Source organism: Cyprinodon tularosa, unplaced genomic scaffold (genome assembly GCF_016077235.1).
Source record: "Cyprinodon tularosa strain WSP-4 unplaced genomic scaffold, ASM1607723v1 ctg25, whole genome shotgun sequence".
In the NCBI taxonomy this organism is placed as follows: Eukaryota; Metazoa; Chordata; class Actinopteri; order Cyprinodontiformes; family Cyprinodontidae; genus Cyprinodon; species Cyprinodon tularosa.
This window is the reverse complement of record NW_024038928.1, coordinates 1,488,414-1,510,372: the sequence shown is the minus strand read 5'-3', so window position 1 is coordinate 1,510,372 and position 21,959 is coordinate 1,488,414. Positions and strand designations below refer to the sequence as shown.

Here is a 21,959-nt window from a genome sequence, read left to right as displayed (position 1 = left end):
ATTTGGCGTCTACAACATGAAAGCATGGATCCATCCTGCCTTGTATCAACGGTTCAGGCTGGTGGTGGTGGTGTCATGGTGTGGGGAATATTTTCTTGGCACTCTTTGGGCCCCTTGGTACCAATTGAGCATCGTTGCAACGCCACAGCCTACCTGAGTATTGTTGCTGACCATGTCCATCCCTTTATGACCACAATGTACCCAACTTCTGATGGCTACTTTCAGCAGGATAATGCGCCATGTCATAAAGCTGGAATCATCTCAGACTGGTTTCTTGAACATGACAATGAGTTCACTGTACTCAAATGGCCTCCACAGTCACCAGATCTCAATCCAATAGAGCATCTTTGGGATGTGGTGGAACGGGAGATTCGCATCATGGATGTGCAGCCGACAAATCTGCGGCAACTGTGTGATGCCATCATGTCAATATGGACCAGTGAGTGTATGCTGGCAATTCTTTTTTTTTTTTTTTTTTTTTTTAGCTCAGAGTCATTAAGAATAACGTGTTTCACCTCTAATTATGCAGAAAATGTCATCTTCATTCCTATTCTTTGTAATTTGTTTTCATATTTTCTCTAAAGGACTACAAATGAACCTCAGGTCCAGAACCTGAATGGTGACCCATTCTCTCTTCCAGGTGCTTGGATTGGATCCCAGTTTGTTGGCCTTTGTTTCTCCACTTGCTGTCTGAAAAAGGACCAGAGGTTATTTGTGGAGTTTAGATCTAAGAAATTTTCTGACCACAGGGCCGATGTTTTGGTGGATTCTGATCTTGATGTGACATCATAACCACCTCCGCCCATAGTCACGATTCTCCATCATGTTAAAAAATCGACTGATTATTACAATGGCGTAACGACACAACAAAAGGCCCATAAGCAACATTATCTGGTTGGCCCTCATATGAAGTACAACCCATGTGAGGCGTCAACCAACCCAGTGGAGTACAGCAACATGGTGGTGCCCTTGCCAAAAAAGGGCACCACTATTTTCTATTTTCTTCAGATTGTTGTTGGCATTACCAGCATGATTCAAAGGTGAGCAATTAAGGTCAAATTTTAATGGTGCAATCATTTTAGATACGAATTTCACATCTTAATAGTAGAGACAGAATTATAGAGCCTGTACAACATGTTATAATTTTCCAAAGCTTCTAAGCCAACTAATCCATCTGAATCATAGATTATCGTCAACACCTAGTTATTATCTCTTTTGAAATCCGACCCGGGTTCCCTCTCTCTCATCAGACTTGTTATTAGATCAAACAAAGGTTTTGTGATTATTCCAATAGCGGTCAGCTGAGTTTGTTTTGCCTTGCTACAGTATTATCTAGAATTTGGAAAAAGAAACTTAAAACAAAAACTTTGTTGTTGTCAAAGGATCTCTTCATTTAACATGTTTCTGTTCTTTGTTGAAATCATCTCAATCTGAAAGATTTTCTTTAATTGAAAAATTATATTGAGCAGTATAAATGCTCTATATATGCTCTTTATATTATAAAGAGTAGCCAAATTCACTCTCTGCATTTAACCCATCGCCTTGGGGAGCAGTGAGGGGTTAAGGGTCTTGCTCAGGGAGCCAGAGTGGGAGTGGGGCACAAGCTCAGAACCTCTGGATTCCAACCTCTATGCCCTAACCACTAGGCCACCAATCAATGAATATTAGCTGGCCTATCATTAGACATGAACCCATGACCCTGAGATTATTCTAATTGCAAGCACATTAAAAGAAAGGAAGTAGATTTGCTAAAACAATAAAGGTAAGTGCATTTGAGAGGCCAATAAAGTGGTTGAGATTTAATAATAAAATGGTATTTGGAGTAGATGAAGGATCAGTTTCTGGTATATGTTATCTATGGTACTAGTTTGTTTATTGTTGATATGATTTTTAGATTGTATGCATTTCTTTATTTCAGTATCTGATGTGAATAAAGAGGGTTTCGTTTAATTGAATTTACTACTGTGTCATCTTACTCTGACTGCAGATGTAACATAGAGTCGTGATGATGGCTGTCCATCACATCCTGGCTTAGCATAGCTCTTAATCATCAGACATAAAGGTGACAAAAGAAATATGATAGGAAGCACCCTCCTATTCGAATAACACCTATGACGATGACCATTGTGCACTTCTGCTTTGGCTGAAGTGTCCCCACCATTTTTCCTGATTCTGATGGCGTCCTGGTCTCCCAGGTAAAGCGTGACTGTACCTCCTGTGCCCAAGGTTTCATCCTATATATCTCATGTGCTTATAGCTTCTCTTCTACCCAAGGGTGGAATGTGCACATGCATAAAATACTTAGAGCATAATATTTTAAGCACAACTGGACATGTACAAAAATGAATGTTGAGTAAAAAGTTTGTCAATCAGTGGTAAACCTCTCCTGTAAATTTTGTAAAACTGGTCCAATATGCAGGCTGTTCAGTGTCGCAGTGGGTAGCACTGCTGCCTTGCAGCAAGAAGGTTCTGGGTTCGATTTATCTGCAAGGAGTTTGCATGTTCTCCCTGAGCATGCGTGGGTTCTCTCCGGGTACTCCGGCTTGCTTCCACAGTCCAAAAACATGACTGTTAGGTTAATTGGCTCTAAAGTCCCCTTAGGTGTCAGTGTGTGTGTGAATGGTTGTTTGTCCTGTTTTTCTCTGTGTTGCCCTGCGATGGACTGGCGACCTGTCCAGGGTGTACCCTGCCTCTCGCCCGCAGACAGCTGGAGGTAGGCACCAGCACCCCTTGCGACCCCACTCAAAATCTGCCGGCAAAACATGTTCACTTTTGTTATCCTGCTGCATGTAGTTTGGATTACGCACATGAAAAATGCCTTCCAGTTGCCTTGGCAAACTGGGCCAGAGGCTGCTGTTGAATGGGATTCCCTGTGACAGCAAACTGCCGGTATGTGGGGGTCTGAGCAGCTAAGACAGCGAAATAATATTGGAAGGCAGGATGGTAATCTGGATGAACTGACTACACAGATAAAGTTTTCAGGTGGACTTTCTCACTTAAAAACATATAAAAACTAATTTTTACTCACCGATCACAGCAAATATAGCTTCCATTTTCCACCACGCAGCTAGAGCAGCAAAGATGCTTCAGCTAAACTTGTACAAACCCCCAAAATATGAAGCAGCACGTGAGTTTTTGATGCTTCTGCTGCTTGCGATCTGAACACAGCATTATGGGGTCCATGGATTGGCGGTGTTTTACATGAACACGTTCAATGAACAGCGTTCACTGAATACATTCATATTTTTAATAAATGGTGAACTGTATGGATCAGTTTTGAAAGAATAAACGTGAAAGAGAGCGACGCTCACTCTGAGAATAATCAAGTGTCCATTATTAGCTATGTAAAGTTATAATAGTAGGACAGCTGCTGTAGAGGTGCGGAGAGCAGAAGAACACTGGCAGAGGTAGATTCAGATAACGTGATGGACAGGAGACAGTTTTGGTTTGACAGTCTTCCAAACTGATATATGCTTGACAATTTGTACAAAAATAAGAAAATGCAATTATTATTACTATTTCTTTTTTTATAATCAAAACATTCATCATAATACCTGACCAGAAACCATGTATTTGCATTTATTTTTTTACATTTCCAGGCCTGGATAAAGTTCACAGTTCACGCACACTGATATGTAAGGCTTTGAAAATACATTAAGTTCAGAAATACACTATGTATAGAAACCACAACATATAATAATGACAATGGAAATTTTTTTTTAAAGATTTATTGATTTTATTATAATTCTTTGGGAAATTTTAAATAGGAACTGTTTTAATGCACAAGGAGTACAAACTCGAGCAGGAAATAAAGGGACACAGGAGGGTTTTAATCAGTGATTTTAATCAGTTGTGTTTAACTGAAGGTCAGAGTCAAATCATGAAAATAAATGTGGTTTTAGTTTTTTGTAGTTTGTATGGGTGTCTTTTATGGATGTATGGTGTCCCTTTTAACACGAACTGGGATCTTTTTTTTTTTTTTTTTTTTTATACAAATAGCAACTTTATTTTAAAGCAGAGATTTTATGTTTCTTGTGAAGGACCACCAAGTTCTTCTGATGTTACCTCAGGAAGCTTCAATTTTGCATAAACAGTTGTTTGGGAGTGGTCACAACTTTCTGGTGTTGCAGCTAAAGTCTCTTCCTGGAAAATTAAAAACAAACACATGGAGATTGTGAAATAAAAAACACAACAAAACTTGAGCAAGATAATTGCAATGAAAACCTCTGGTTGTTTCAACACGACCTCCACTGGATTCATGCAACCATTGATACCTTTGCTGATGTTTTGGGTAATTTAGATCGTCTCTTTGTGGAAATAGTCTTTAATCTTTTCCAACTTGTTCTAAACCTCAAATGAATGCATCATAACTTATTTTCCTTGAGGAGAGACCTTAGTGCTCCTTTATTTTTTAAGATTACTCTGATTGTAGATTTGGTTTCAATGAAAACAGTAAAAACCTTAAATACATTTTTGAGTGGAACTGTCAACATACCTCATGTGTTCTATTAGTCATCTGAACCTCCATATATTGGCACTCTCTCAGTGAACCTGCAAAATAAACAAGTTTTTGGATTAAATAAAAATTAGAAGCATTTCAAAGCAGTAATTAACTTATGGAGCAACAGACATATAAAATTGAAACTTGGAGTTTTAGTGTGTGGGAAGAAAGATGGTCTTTCATAACTGATTGAGGAGTAAGTCACTTTAAAAGCCCAAGTAGACCAGATAAACTTTATTTTGGGTTTAAATATCCATCTGTCCGTCCATCCATCCATCCATCTGTCCAAGTTTTTCATTAAGGTGAAATCCATCTGCACCGAAACTTTATTTAACATTGCACAAACTGGTTAAAAGAGCACTATGTGAAGTAATAAAGGTAAATTTTATTAAACCTTTAGACTTTAAAATTGCATCTTGGGTAAACAGTGGTTCAGTATTTGAATAAATGGGTTGAAAGGTTCAAGCATTACAGATTTTATTCATAAATATTCAAACAAAAAACTTAATGTAGTGGAGAGGTTTGAGTATGCCTATGATTGTAGGACTGTTTTCTGAAGCTTTGGCTCGTGGTGGAGTAGTGAACAGTTCTCTAAAGAGAGGTAAGGATTAAGTAGTCTTCTATCAACAACTCAATATGAGTCTGTTAGAGACCTCAAATCCCCGTATGTCCCAATCATTATAAGACAGAACAACTGAGACCTTGGTGGCAGGCATTAAGCTGATTCAGCAGTGGGTAGACCCTCAACTATAATCATTGGATATGAATAATGACTGCTAAAACCAGAAAATGAATACAGGTGACATGTCTTTGGAGGATGGGCTGTATTTATCCTTTGAAGACAAGATAAAGCTTGGAGTAGAGGAGCTTCTCTGCATTAAAAGGACTGTGGAAAATTCTAGGATTAACATTTCACAGAATGGCGATGAAAATCCAATAAAATAGCAAACTTCTGTCAAATATGAATTATGCAACCCAGCCATCTTTCCAGATTCCTTCAAATATCTGTTAAGCCTTTGTGAACAACTAGAGAAATTATCTCCTTTCATAAGAAATGCTTATTAATCTGTTTTATAAAGAGAGGCAGGCATCCCTGTCATTTTTTTATTCAAAAGATTCTCCCCAAAGAAAAAACATAGAAATCAATACATTTTCTTTGGATGAAGCACAAGCTTAAGGCAAAATTATCTGGAAAATCTTGTTGTCAGCTTTGTGTGAATTTGGATTTGCAATATTTTTCTTATTAACTGGAAAAAATATTAAATTATATATTATACAGTTTCCCAACAGCAGGTTTCAGGATAAGTATACAAACATTTTTTTTTGCCTTTGGAACCAGAGGAACACCAGGTGGCCAACTTTCACTACTTTCTTATTGAACTTCCAGTTCTCTTCTCTGGGTGGCGCAAGAGGTGGCCAAGTCACCTCTTTTAATGAGTCGCTACCAGCAGAGGTGTCGAGTAACGAAGTACAAATACTTCATTACTGTACTTAAGTACACTTTTTAGGTATCTATACTTTACTCCATTACTTCTTTTCCCTCCTACTTCTGACTTCTATTCATTACATTCTCCTTACATCTTTAAAACAAACGTTACATGTTATTCGGTTGCAGAGATCAGGGATTTTCGGACTGCAGCCAAATTAGCTCCTGATGGGAAATAACATTAGTGCCATTTTAAAACTCCACACTTTGAATTTATTAAAAATGTTAAGATTTTAAAACATGTGGTTAAAGATTCCTCTTGGTGATCGTCTCGTTTTCAACTTTTAATATATTTTTACACATCAGGGAAATAATCATGTCTGATTGTTTATATTTTAATTTTGACTCAGGCAACAGTGTTTGCATGGGTTTGCGGGAAACAAATTCAATTATATAACAATAGGTCACTTATATGAAAAAGCCTGATACTATTCAATTCAATTCAGTTTATTTTTATAGCACCAATTCACAACACGTCATCCCAAGGCACTTTACAGTTCACCAGATCATCCAGTCAAATTGATCAAAGGAAAACCAGTTCATTGCATCGTCTCATTGACTCAAATGCAATCCCTCACACTGAGCATGCTAGTAACAACAGTGGAGAGGAAAAACTCCCTTTTAACAGGAAGACTGGGGTTCAAGGAGACAGAAGCAGATACAAAAAGCAGCTGTAAAAGGCGGCCCCATCCAGGAAATGCACAACCAGGCAGACGAGCTCAGAGCCAACTCCCATATCAAAGGATGAAGAGAGCACATCCAGCCAGTCACAGTCAGAGAAACAGAACCACACAGGAAAACAGGCCGATCTCCACTATCTCTGAACAAAGATGTTGATGGCAGCAGCACAGCTGATATTTCTCTCCAGGATGGAGTTACAGACAAACAGGAACAGGTGAGGCCAAGCTACTATGTTACATTTAGCTTCCTGTATTACATTTAATTTTATTGCACATTTTTGTTTCCTGATTTAATTCTCATTTAAAATCGGCTGTCTTTATTAAAAGACAATTTAGTCCTGAAATTGTTTTAACAATCTTCTACACATTGTTTAAATTCTACTTTTCTGTCTAAAGCAACCAGTGTGGTGAGGTAGTTTAAATGAGGAAAGATCAGATTATCAGACTGAATAAGCCTGGAGCAGAATATGTGAGAGGGAGGCTTCATATGACACCGATGAGAAATATGATCTATTCAAACTAGCGTATGTGTTCACACAAGAAGCATTGAATATTTGATACCATTGTCACCATGCTCTTAAAGCAGGGCACTGGCTGCTCTCCTTTTTAGTAGCATGTGATGTGTAGCATGTGATGTTTAGCTATAAATTATGTTTTTGAACATGACAAGGAGTCAGAGAGGAAAATCTAGCGCTCCTTTTCCATTAAATGTCCATTTAAAGCCCTGGGATGTATTCTATATTGGTTATAGGAACCTCAGGGAGTTCCTCTGTGTGCTTTCCCCATTTCTCTGAAAGCCTGACAAAAACTGCAGTACCCTATCAATCCAGCAGGTGGTGGTAAGAAGAGCACGCAAATGTTTTTCCTTTACTTCCAGTACCGTGATTAACAGAGGTGTCAAGTAACGAAGCACAAATACTTCATTACTGTACTTAAGTACACTTTTTAGGTATCTATACTTTACTCCATTACTTATTTTCTCCTACTTCTGACTTCTACTCATTACATTTTCACATACATAGCTATACTTTCTATTCCTTACATTTTTAAAACAAACGTTACTCGTTACTCTGTTGCAGAGATCAGGGATTAGCGGACCACGGTCAGGTGTTATGCCGGAAAGTGCATCCCTGCCGAGACATGCATCCCCAGTACGGTTGTTATGAACAACATTAAATCCAAAGATTTTGTCCGCGGTTCACTTGATTTATTTGTTGTAGTCTCTTGTTATTCACACACAACAATAAACAGTGATAGCCGACGTGAGTTTGGAAACTGCAAAGCCTTGTCTTAGGCAGTGTGATGCATTCACGGGCGTCAGATATCTACTGTATGGTGCATTCAGGAGCATGGGACATTTCACACTTACAAGGAAAGAGCCATAAATGTAACGGAACTTCACTCATACAATAATGTATTTATTCAGAAACATTGTGGGCGTTCTTATAATACTGAATGCTCTATAATTATATTTCTGTTATTTTTTGATTATGCGTATCTGCTATCTTTTTATTCTAAAAAATCTAAAATATTACAGCAGCAAATTATCAAAGTTTTTCAAAAGCCTGTTCAAAAGCTCCAAATGAGGCTTCAGATCATACAGCGACAATTGCGCTGTCATTGTTTTACAGGCAGAATTTGCATTTGCTGACCCTTGTCCTTTTAACTACTGATGGATATAAAGGAATACAGTCATACAAGTGTCAACTCCTCTGAGATAGCAGGGGATGCAATTTTTGGCAATTTCTATTATTTATTTATTTTTATTTCAAAATACTTGATTGCATAAATACCTCATTTTATTTCAGTGTTAAATTCTGTTTAAAGTAACAGAGCATTAAAAATGTCTCTGGACCTTTACTGGTTGATGATTTTCTTTATTCAGACCCAGCTGATTTTTAATTGGTGACCCCTGGTTTAATGTTTATAAATATTTATTTCACTTCATGTGCGCCATCCAATGCAGATCATTTGCGCCATTCCACTTCTAGTGAAACTAGTGTAATTGGATGAGTCATATTACGCAAACATTCATTGGTTAGCTAAAGGAAATCATTAGAAGCAAGCAGGTGTTGTTCAGACTGTGAATTGTCTATGCTATGCTACGATGTCAGAAAAAGATGTTGAAATGTCTCAAAGGTCGGACACAGGCGAGAGCGTATTAGGAGACGGAGACCAACAAGACCTCCCTCATCTTTGGCCCTATCTCAAAAATTTTTTCGAAATAGTCAAAGCTTTCAATTCATATAGTGGCATCTTTTTTTAAAGGTAACTTTATACATTTATACTTTAAGTAGTTTTTGGAGCACATACTTTTTCACTTTTACTTGAGTAAAGAGGTCAAGTTGAGTGTTTTTAAACTGCAGTATCTATACTTCTACTTAAGTAACAAATGTGTGTACTTTTGACACCACTGGCTACCAGTCCCTCTTTGCCGATTGATAATTAGTCTGGTTTCCTTTGTTTGAGGATGCTACCCCCAAACCTCTCAGTTTACCGTCAAATCTCCATGCTCTTCAAAAGCTGCCTGGCTGGCAGTGTCTCTGGCTCCAGGAAAGATCCCATTTGAACCCTGCTAACCCCCATCTCCACCGTGCTCTCCCTCCACCTACTTTTCCACCATCTAATCCAAGCTTCACCTCTTGATCACACAGTAACTCCTGAGTCCCAAGGCTCCCAGATCATTTTTCTTCCCCCTGGTAGTTCACTTCTCTCTCAACACTAAGACAGCAAACAAATAGCACTGTTCAACTCACATATAAAGCCTTGACGTGCATTAAGGTTCTGTAGCACGTTTTGAGCAGGAGGAGCTTTGGGTCTGAGCAGCCGAAGCAGGGCCTCGTGAGCTTCCGAGCATCTGATGCGCATGGCGTGGAAAAATTAAACTTTTGCTTTTGGACGCACCACATCAACCATTCAGAAAAGCTGATTTGGGAGCTGGTGGGGAGACAGACACAGCACTGGTGATACAGATCGCTATGGTCACTCCTCTGAAACGGTTTCATAATGCCTAAATTAACCTGCCACTGCTGCCAGCAAAATATAGTCAATTTTATCATTCTGGTGCCTGCAGTTTGGATTATGTACACTAACATTACCTTCCAGCTGCGGCGAACAGTAGCGGAAAAGCGCAAAGAGGCTTTTTGAACGTCAAAAAGCACGGCCGGTGTGCCAGGGTCTGAGCAGCTCCAACAGCTAAATAATATTGAATGCAGGATTATAATCTGGATGAACAGACTGCAAAGTTTTCAGGTGGACTTCCTCACTTAATAACATATTAAAACTACTTTTTACCCACTGATCACAGCAAATATAGCTGCCATTGTTACAGGCAAAGAAAGGATAGGGTAGCTCTACCCAACACGCATCAGACCCACTTTTCGACCACACAGCTAGAGCAGCAAAGATGCTTCAGTTGCGCATCAGTACTAAACTCGTACAAGAAAAATGAAGCAGCACGCACATTTTTAATGCTTCTGCTGTGTGTGGTCTGAACATAGCATTAGAGTTTCCAAACGTACAGTAGGTTGGATCAATTCAGAGTTGCAAATTTGATTCTGAGTTTGTTAAACCTGCTTTTTGAAATTAGCCTCACCTGTTCTCTGACAGTATGTTGGAAGCATGCAACACATATTAATAGATTAGATACACAAAAGAAATAATTTATGCTCAATAATGTCAGGATATATGGAAGTTTAAAGAGGACCCAATTGCAGAGACTGAGGCAGCTTTAGTTCATGTAGATTCAATTGATAATGCAACAGAAATATAAGTCCAGTAGTACAAGGGCCAGGAAATGCAGGAACCAGAACAGAGAGTAACATGGGAGCTAACATGCAGGAAATTATCAGTGTGTTAGAATCCAGTGGCTGCGCCCTCCCAAGGCCAGATCCAATTACTGATTATGTATAGTGCAGCCCAGGTGCAGTGTTTCCTTCAAGGCCTTGGGTATCCTGTGATTCATTGCTGGTTGAAGCAAGCCAGCTGCTCCATGTGCAGAGGAAAAATGGAAATGGTGACGAACAATGGTAAAAGTTGTAAGTACAGTTAAAAGATGAATTCTTCGTAAAGTTAAGAACTTTGAGAAAAAGTTGTACTGTAACAAGTTAAAAGGTTTAAGTATCACAGATCAGATTAAATTAACTTCTGTTAATTCTTTCATGTTGAGGCGATGAGTAGGGATGTTATTGTTATTTGGTGGAAAGACGATGCAACAATATGTTTTTTAACAGAACTGGTATTGCTTCTATTGCTTAACAAGTGAGCATAACAAAAATGTTTCTAGCCTTCAATAAACATGGCTAATGTAATAGGCCACTTCGAAATGACATAAAACTAACTAGAATATATTTTCACAATTGTTGGTTAATGTATTTTCTACTGTCACTTTTCATCATGTTTTTAGTGATTAGGAAAATATTTAGCAAATAAATAATTGTATTTTAAATTAAATGTAATTTTTAATAAATGTTGGCATCAGTAGTTTAATTATATATTCTAAAATAATTATAGCAATATACAACTGTATTACTCATGTTTCTCGCCAAAAACTCAATTTCCATTTTCTTTACGTTACACTTGAAGGCATCATGATAACCTAATTGTCGTTTTACTGAGCCAATCTGAACACATCATCACGCAGCACGTCTGAAACTTTGTTTACTTTTCAAGCTAACTAGCTTGTATGCTTCCGATTACAACACGGATTTCACAATTACTATTTTTAACTGACCGGACAAGCTACAAAGTCTGTGTGCCAGTGGTACTCTGAGTGGATGATGGAAGACGGGCCCGACTGTGGTGTGGCGGCAGCAGCAGGAGGAGGAGGAGGAGTCTTTTCAGTTGAGCCATCCTCTAGCCACGAGCAAAGTTAACTGCCAGACTTCACTTGTTTTACTTTTAATATCTGTTTGCTTACAATTTCATTCCAAAACATTGGTGGACATGCTGCAGTGATTGGATTGATTAGATTTAAATGCTGTGGCGCGACTCGAGGGACACACAATTATGTTACAGGACCTCCGGGAGAAAAAAAAAAAAACGACCAGACTCGATAGTGGTATTGATAAGCCCAAACGTTATTGATTTTCATGTTTTGAAAAAAGTGGAACCGGGTCCTTGATAGAACCGGGTTTCGATCCCCATCCCTAGCGATGAGTCTCATGTTTCTTTTTCTTCATGTTTTTTCCCCCATCATTTATTGTCATTACACTGTCAAACGTACAGAGCAACAAAATGAACTCCCTGCATTTAACCCATCCCCTTGGGGAGCAGTGGGCTGCCATTGTTGGGCGCCCAAAGAGCAGTGTGTGGTTAAGGGTCTTTGCTCAGAGACCCAGAGTGGCAGTCTGTGGGAGTGGGGCTCGAACTCAGAACCTCAGGATTCCAAGCTCTATGCCCCAACCACTAGGCCACCACTCCCCTAATGAGGTTGTTTATCAAATTAGGTTATTCTTGTAAATATTGAGTAGAAGGGGCCCTAAGATTGACCCTTGTGGAACGCCACATGTGATTTCTTTGATCTCTTATGTAAAGTTACCCACTGATACAAAAAAAGTAACTGTTCTTCAAGTAGAATTTAAACCAGTCCAGTGTTGGACCAGAAAGGCCCACCTAGTTTACCAGGCACTCTCATAACATGAAGTGATCAACAGTGTTGATTCCTGTGCTGAGGTCTAATAATACCAGCACTGTGGTTCTTCCACAGTCTGCATTGGACAGTCTTTGTATTGTGATGGACACGGAAGACTAACTGGAAGTGGCTGTTCATTTTTAGGAAGCTGTTTAGCTTCAAAAAAACTTTTTGTCTTCAATAATCTTATAGATAAAGGGGAGGTTGGAAACAGGCCAAAAATTCTGCTAGTTCAAACTTCTCTTTTGGACACGCTGCCCTTTGTCTGGTAATTGCTGTTTTTCTGCTCCCGGGAAAAAACACTTGACGTACACAAACAGCAGGGATTTCCGAGCAGCTGCCTTTTAATGATACAGGTACAGGACATCTGGTACAACGAATTTTAATAGCATCAAAACAAGCCTATTCATATAAACATAACTGAAAGGTCTGCAGTCATACCGTAAAAGTTTAAAAAAACGTCTGACATAGATATTTAAACCTTTCTGAACTTCCCTTTGATCTGCTTTCATTGCACCTGCTACTGTACAGCAAACGGTTATTGACTGATAACATTACACTCTAAGGTAAATGTGGGGCTGACCTTCCGGTTTATCTTGGTGATAACTTTATAACTGGAAAAACAAATGAGCAGAAAGCTTCTCACTAGATGAGTCAGATTAACTATGTCATAAAAAAAAGGTCAGAGCTACAAAGTTGTTGGTATGGCATGTTTTATTGCCAAGATACAGTTAGGAAAATGGAGAAGTTGAAAAATTACTTCCCAATATAACTAAAACATGTTCCTACTGTAAAAAGCATCCACTAAGTGAAGTATCCTGTTTAAAACTATAAATATTCAATGGCAATCTAGGTTAAATTCTATAACAAGTCCATGTCAAAGACTATTTGAGCTGATGTAATGAGTTATTTCTCAACAGTGAGATCAATAAAGTCAATCAGTCATTAAAAAAGCTTATATCTACAAAAAGCAGTAAGGTATTTAGCTCAGCTTTAAACTGTAGACTGAGGCCTTTATTTGTAAAGGGTGAAAATCTATCAAACTGGGTCAAAAGAAAAAAAAAAAAAACTACTTGCCTTTTGTTGGTCTGGTTGCCTTTGTCCCTTGAAACTTCCACTTAACCATGAAAATGACCAGAACAGCAAGGAGAAGAAAACCGATGACAACTGGTATTATAGTCCCGTCTATTAAAAGACACAACACATTATGATCCTCTAATAAAAATTTTTAAAAAATACAAAAAAATGTTTTACTAGAGCTGCACAATAAATCAGATTGCAAGGATCACAATGTGTATGAAAGCTTTTAGTTTGGAAAATATAATTAATACCAATAACAGAGGTGATAGCTGGATGGACTCTTAACTACCTCGATATCCAGACCTGATGTTTAGTTTTCGTAGCAGAGATGATAAAACTTAAGGTGAGTGTTGTGTACATTATGATGATACAGATAATAAAATAATAAATATATTAGAAACATTAAGCCAACATGTCAAAATTGCATGTCGTGCTGATATTGTGCAGCCCTAATTCTAAATATTTATTTTACAACAAAGCTTACAATATCTTTGATGATCAGAACTTTCTGTCTCATTGAACCCACAGGATGTCCTCACATCAACGTGAAATGTCTTGTTTCCTGCAGGGTTGGCTGCTACACATCTATATGATGAGTATCTGTCCTGTCTGTGCATAGTGATGGGTAAAGAGACAGCAGAACTGCTCTGGTTCAGTATCTCCTCATCTTTGTACCAACGCAGAGACGTCGGATTGTCCACAGAACAGAGCAACCAGCAGCTCTCAGAGCTCACAGTCAGATTTTCTACTGCAGGAGTCGGAGGATGATCTGCAATAAATACACGGTGATCAGGAAATTTAGGTATAAGAATGATGACTTTCTGTGTTTAAGGTGATCCCCCCTTTGCACACCACTGATTGGAGATTAGACCAAAAATACAGAAGCAGGACATTTTATCCATTTACCTTCAACATGTTTTAAAACATGCGTTTTTCATGTTAGAAGTAAACCTTCGATAGCTGTTGCCCTCGGATTATTTTAGAAATCTTCTCACTTTCATCACCTGTTGCTCCTCATCCATACTCATTACTTCCAAAAGTCACTTGAATTAATTTTTATAGTTTAGGAAAAACAAATTATGGAGCATTATAAGAAATCATTAAGACAATAAGAAATTATATTACTCCAATATATTAAATAATAAGCACCACAACTTTAAAAGGAAATGGAGAACAATAGATACTGTTAAGGAAAATGTATATATCCATTGTATGTTTTCTGATTATATGTGATGTTAATATGACATACTGTTATTAGATACACTGTGAAATCAAATAGGTCTACAGACTTACATTAGTTAACTTTACTAGTTTAGCAACATGTTATTATCGCCTACATTTTCGAGGTAATGGAGACTTGCACTGGGAAAAATTCATAATACTTAGAATTTAAAGTGAATATTCCTTTACATAGAGTTAAAGGTATAGAGGAGGATCTTTCCAGGTGGATCATCTAAATAAGTGGTCCTCCTAAATGTTAATCATTCTGGTGATATATTTACAGAAGGCCATCCTAAATCATACTTGTCCCGTTAGCTATATTTTTCTGCGAATGCTCACTTTCAGGCGTATATCTGTGGTGAGCTACAGTTTCAGCCAGTGATTGAAGCTCACCTTTCTCAAAGCAGTTCTTTGAAAATGGCCGAGGGTGTAGTGTAAGAGAAGAAAAGAAAGGGGTAAGAACACGCAAATATATCCCAGAATGCTTTGCTCTCCTTCCAAAGCATTATGGGATTTGCTGTCATTAAACGGCTGCTGTCGCAATAGGCTGCGGATACTCAACAGCGCCAACTAATAAAAATAGCGCAGCCACTGCGCAGTGGACCAACTGGGAAGTGATCATCTGTCCGAACGATAAGTTGACCGAGTTCCCTATAGTCCCCACTCTATAGAGTGATTGAGGGATTTATGGGTTAGGGCGGATTTTCGGAAACTGAAAGCTTGTATGAACTATGACAACAGAAACTTTTAAACTGAGCGTAGACAAATGGGCTCGTGCATGATCTCGCACAGACATTTTTTTTAATTTAAAGTGGAGAAGGCAGGTCTTATAAAAAAATTTGATTAAATCCTCCACAGTACCTTTAAGCTAACTAGCAACGAGAAGTTACTACCGTTGAGAAGTTGGTGGTAACATAAACTTACTGTAAAAGTTGTTTGGTAACCGCAAATAAATCTTATGAAGAAATTAAGAAAAGAGACCTATAAAAAAAAAACTTAAATATAACTAGAATGTGAACAAATCTGACTTCAATTTTAGATATATTCCATTTTTGTCCTACAAATATCCAGAAGCTGTAAGATCTCCTTTATCTCTTCATATTTAAGTGCTGAAGCAACCATACCTGAGAATATGTTGATTGACCCCTGATTACGTTTCATTATGTACTTGAATTAAGCAACAACAACAAGTAGGCACATGGAGACTCCCTCTGCGTTGTGAACAGGTGTGTCTTAAGCTGTGTGTGTGTGTGTGTGTGTGTAGGGATTTTTAATGCAGTGAAAAAAAAGACAATTGCTGAACTTTTTTAAAGGTTACTTAAAATGTATGACACGATAAGTAAATAATGCAAATAGTTGGACTAGTGTGCTCTGTTAAGTTTTTTACTGAGTAATTAATAATGAAGCTGTAAATTTCCGAAACCGTATAATTTTTTTAATGAAATGGGTCTGGGGGGTGTGTACGGTGGCCCTGAAGTGCAAACTGCAAATGCAAATCTAAAAGCGCAACTACATTAAGAAAAACAAAACTACATAAAGCAAAGCGCAACTACATTAAGAAAAACACAATTACTTTAACCTACCGGAAAGTGGGAAACATGAGACATCGCTGATTGGACGACGGCGCCGTTTGACCCTTGAACCGGAAGTCATTCTGCCTGCTGCGGCTTTTGAAAACATGGATATTGTCGGCGCCCCAAACATAGCTGCCGTAATCCAGGAATATTTTGAATCAGGACATACGTACGAGGTGATACTGGATATGCTCAAGACTAATCACGAAATTTCAGTTAGTTTGCGTACACTGAAGACACACTTAAAAGAAGCTGGACTGTTCAGACGACGCAACTTCCGGTTCAAGGGTCAAACGGCGCCGTCGTCCAATCAGCGATGTCTCATGTTTCCCACTGGTACCTACCTTTTCCGGTAGGTTAATGTAATTGTGTTTTCCTTAATGTAGTTGCGCTTTGCTTTATGTAGTTTTGTTTTCCTTAATGTAGTTGCGCTTTTGAGATTTGTAGTTGCAGTTTGCACTTCAGGGCCACCGTAGATGAGAGCAAATATATTTATCTTTATCCCATCCCCTCCTAAATAATTTTCCCTCAATTTGTAATAATATTTGCAGAATATCATCCTGTATCTGTTTATAACTGGCTTAGGATAAACAGAAACTGAACTAAAGCAAACAATGATTTATTCTTGGTGAACTAATATCATTGTATGTAAATAAACTTTCCTTGCAAATATTTTCTGATTCTAGACACAGCAAACATCGGTAGGATCACATATAAAGGGTTTTAAATGAAGTGAAGTTTACTGCTCTGATTAGTACTGAGCTGTTATGACGTACCGTAAACTGTGAGATTATAGGAAGTGTAGAAAACTTTTCCTTTTTTAGAGTCAATGTTATAAATTCCTGAGTCGCTCCTCTGCAGGTCTGTGATCATAAAGAGTCCAGAGTTTTTGCTCCAGTGAAGTTTGTTCATGTAAATCTCCTCAAAAGTCTGAAGTTTTCCATCATTTATTGAAGCAATGTTTCTTCCTTTTAAAAGAAATCCAACCTCCAGCACAGGATCTGGGAAAGTGACGTTTCCACCAATGATTCCAATCAGGTTCTTCTTCACTTCCTCAGCTGCAAATAATCTCATCAACACTGTAAACACCAACAGATACAGAATGATTATCACTAAACTTCAAATACAGACATTGATAAATTACCATTTGATTCAACCACTGAACACAGACAGTTCTAAATTAAAAAGGTTTAATTTAAAAGGTTAATGTGGAAGAAGTTGAAGCTCAGTACTGGATCCATGTTCTTTTGTTGAGGTTCACTTTAGAGCTTAAACCAAAGGGAAACAGGATCATTCTGATTTAGGTCACAGTTTTCTCTTTATTTCAAAGCTAAAACGAGTTTCCCTTTAATCAAATATTATGAATAACAACATCTAACATAAAGTTATTTTAATGAAGAAAAAACTGGAAAAATCATCAAAATCTCATAAAAAGGTAAATGATGAAGGTTGAACAATTGCTTTTAAATGCTGAAAGCAGGACTGCTTGGTGTTTCCCGTCTTTCGTGATTTTAACCACTTTGGGGCAGCAGACGATTTTTATGGAGATGTTTTTAAGAAATAACCAAATCTAACTTCTGGAACTTGAAGCCGATTAGATCGTCCATTATACTTTTAAGATGCTAGTAGAACCTGCAGCTGAAAGATTCTCTAAGGCTGCCTTATTTTAATACTGCAATATGAGAAAGTAGCACAGCCAATTAATAAGACAGAATTACTCCACTTGATGGGAGCCTTGATTTCCATGAGACATTTCACTACACAATCTAAAGCATTGAAATATTAGCGGTTTCGCTTCTACCAGATGGGATTGTACTGATCAGGATGGTAGTTGTAAGCTGACCCAAGCACAAACGGCAGTTATAAATCAGTGATTTAAATGGGCCAAAGTTCTGAATGGTCCTGGTATTAGGCTGTCTTATAGAGAATCTGTAATTTGTGTAATCAGCTAATATTTGGTGGTTCAAAAACTCCAGGGCTGTCACTAGAGCACATCTGGAATAATCATGAAGTTCAGTTTTTGTTCATGTGGAGTTTAAATAACTGCCAATCTTTTTTTTTTTTTTTTTTTTTACAAATCTTTCAACAAACTAAGAGGCAAGTCCCCAACTGAGAACTGATAAAGTAGATATAAACTAAACATCAAGTAATGTCAAACCATTTAAAGTTAAACTGAGAAAGGAACTCTGCACTAAACTTTAGGAGACAAGCCACCTTTTTTTCAGTCGAGAACCATGGCCACTGTTCTCAACTGTGGCCATGTTGAGAACCGTGTGGTTCTCCGTGTGGCCACTTGGAGGAGCTGATTCTCATCATGACCACATCACTCAGCTGTGAACCGCCCCAGTGCATGCTGTAGGTCTTGGTAGGAGGGAGCAACTGGAACCACATCATTTGGAAAAAGCAAGATGAGATCCCGGTCTCTAAACCAGACCCTCCACTGCGCATAGCAATCCTGTCCATAAAGGTTATGAAAAGGACTGATGATAGAGGGGAACCCTCTTAGAGTCCATCATGCACTGGGAACAGGTCTGCCTGAACGCCGGGATTGCGGAACAGATTCCTGCTCCTCTTGTACAGAGTCCACAACTCTCCTAGTAAAGGGCCCCTAACTCCATACTCCTAAAGCTCCAGCTCCTTCCCTTGCAGCGAGCTGCTTGGTTCAAACGCCCTCATGAAGACTACGAAATCGAGGCAAATGATGTTGCCAGGTACAGCAGAGCTGGGACCCCATCCTGGAACCAGGCCAGGTTGGAGTTCATTGGGCAGCGCCTATCAGACAACTTTGCTTCTTCCTCATGAGACCTGGCCGGGCCGAGTCCGAAGGCATGACGCAAAGCCATTCCCCAGTGGGTCCATCACCTGCAGGACGAACCATGAGGGACTCGTGCAAAGACCATTGGGCAGCAGTAAGAGGCCTCAGGGTCCTGAACCTTTGACACTTAAACTGGTGTTTAGTATATACATTTATATATATTTTGATTTTTACCAACATCTGGAGAAAATGTCACGCCAATAGCACCTCTAGAAATATATTTACTGAGAAAAATGGTGGCGTTTTCAATAATAACTTTACCAATTTTTTTTTTTCATAGTTCTATGTGGACAGCGCTGCAACAGTAGAAGTTGTGAGTTGAATGCTGTCTCCCAGCTTGTTGAGATCCATTTGAAGTCCTATCCTACAGCTGCTTAGGCGAATATAAATATTAACTCATAATTATAAAGTCAACGTATCAATTCCCTGTACAAGCTGGTGGGTCTCCTTCGACTAAAAACAATATTTAACAGTATAAGAATCATGCAGCTATAAAGCCACAAATCAAGCCAAATGAACACTGACAAAAAAAAATCATTATTTAAACTTTTATTGTTAAGGGCTATGCTTTTTATGGTTGGAGGGAATCAACTGGATAAGTCTAAAGCTGGTCATGAACCAAAATATGTCTAATGGAAAAAATCAACAAAAAAAACATGCTCTTTTAAAGGTAGTAAATCTTATGATTAATCATGGTACTGAAGGTAAAAAAAAAAAAAAAAAGTTGTGTGCTCTAATTATCACCACCTGCTGGATTGATTGGGTACTGCAGTTTTTGTCAGGCTTTCAGAGAAATGGGGAAAGCACACAGAGGAACTCCCTGGGGTTCTTATAACCAATATAGCAAACATCCCAGGGCTTTAAATGGGCATTTAATGGAAAGGGAGCGCTAGATTTTCCTCTCTGACTCTTTCTCATATACAAAAACATCCTCATTTATAGCAAAACATCTCGCTTTAAGTAATTTCCCTCCGGGATTTTTAAAGTACTTCTGATTCAGATTTCTGCTTAAAATGGAGAGCAACCAATCCCCCGCTTTAAGAGCGTGTAGCTGCTGACAATGGCATGAATTATTTAATGTTTCTTGTGAGACCACATTCTGTACTAGTTTGAATAGATCAGATTTCTCATCTGTGTCATATGAAGCCTCCCTCTCACATATTCTGCTCCAGGCTTTTTCAGTCTGATAATCTGATCTTTCCTCATTTAAACTATACCTCACCAAACTGGTTGCTTTAGACAGAATAGTAGGATTTAAACAATGTGCAGAAGATTGTCAAAAAATGAGAACTAAATCAGAAAACAAAATGTGCAATAAAATTAAACGCAATACAGGAAGCTAAATGTAGTATAGTACATAGTAGCTTGGCCTCTTAGACTTAGACTTGACTTTATTATCTTTTGTTCCTGTTTGTCGGTGACAACATCCTGGAGAGAAATATCAGCTTTGCTGCTGCCATGAACACCCTTGTTTATAGATGGTGGTGTAGTCAGGTTTCCCTGACTGTGAGTGGCTCTCTTCGTTCTCTGGCATGGGAGCTGGCTCAGAGCTCGTCTGCCTGGCTGTGTGTTTCCTGGGCGGGGACGCCTTTTACAGTCGCCTTTTGTATTTCTGCTTCTGTCTCCTTGAACCCCAGACAGTCTAAGCAGATGGCCGCTCAGACTGAGCCTGGTTCTGCTGGAGGTTTCTTCCTGTTAAAAGGGTGTTGTTCCTCTCCACTGTCACTACTAGCATGCTAGTGTGAGTTTTTTTTTTATTATTCAAAGTAGGGAGTTTTAAACTGACACTAATATTATTTCCCATCAGGATCTAATTTGGCAAAGAAATAAAATTAAATGAACACCTGCAATTTTCTTCTAATTTAACTGCAATGCAAAACTATATTAAGATAAAGAGGGTTTGGATAAGCTTCAAATAAAACACAAATAATATTTGAATTCACCGAAAACGCAGGATTTAGCAGTTTAACATCATAATGGCAAATAGCCACCAAACATTTTGCATGACGCACACAGCCAAGAGCGCATGTGCGATGTAATCCAGATGTCTCAAATTGATTTCTTCCTAGTCAGTTGGATTACAGAGATCTGAAATTAATTTTAAAAAATCCTGAATGTTTATTTTAGATAGGAGTAATGCCATCTTGAATATCTGAAAGTAACGGCCCAATACACATAAATGGGGAAAAGTGACGTCACTATTAAGAATTACATTTCAGATGTCTAAAATATTCATTTTAGATAGAAAGAAGCGCGGTTGTTTGCTCTTTTTTTTAAAGAAGAAAATGCGATTATAGCTCACAGCCTGCCTTGCTGTTTTTTGCAGAGAGGAGTAGGAAGTCGCATCTTCCTTCCTTCTATCTATCCATCCATCCATCCATCCATCCATCCATCCATCCATCCATCCATCCATCCATCCATCCATCCATCCATCTTCTGATCTTAATCCCAGGTGGGGTTGCTAAAGGGCTGCTGGTATCTATCTCCAGCTGTCTGGTCGAGAGGCGGTTCCACCCAGGACAGGTCGCCAGTCCGTCGCAAAGAAGCCTCATCTGCACTGAAAAAAGTAATGCAACCGTTTTTAGCATTTATTTAATCATATTTAGTGACTTTAACAGTTTTTATTTTTATTTTATTTTAGTAAGGTAGATCATAAAACAATCGTGTTAAAGTAACTAAATGTGATTAACTAAATGCCAAAAACGGTTGCATTATTTTTCCAGTGTGTAAATAGTGTCTCTGTTCCCAACAGCAGCTGTTTCATCATTGCTAGATCTAGAACATTCAACAGAAACAGTTTTTAACTCACCGATAGAAAAGAGAAAGATCCTTAATGGGCTCTCCATTACATATTGTCATTCATATAAACACAGAGCTCAGTTTGTCTGTTTCATCTTCCTGTAATTTATTAGACGCTGACGGTGAACTGGTTTCAGATCGCTCCGCCCCCAGTGCCTTCATTACTAAACC

At 38.4% G+C, this 21,959-nt stretch overlaps 1 protein-coding gene across 1 annotated transcript; it reads right to left on the bottom strand.

Moving 5' to 3' along the window:
• Nucleotides 1-3,718: 3,718 nt before the first annotated feature.
• On the bottom strand, nt 3,719-21,903 carry LOC119785533. Its single transcript, XM_038288255.1, has 6 exons — nt 21,799-21,903; nt 16,951-17,253; nt 13,864-14,148; nt 13,377-13,484; nt 4,496-4,551; nt 3,719-4,143 (listed from the first exon to the last, which is right to left on the bottom strand). The coding sequence occupies exons 1-6, from the start codon at nt 21,833-21,835 to the stop codon at nt 4,024-4,026; spliced, it is 909 nt and encodes a 302-aa protein (XP_038144183.1). The 5' UTR covers nt 21,836-21,903; the 3' UTR covers nt 3,719-4,023.
• Nucleotides 21,904-21,959: the final 56 nt, after the last annotated feature.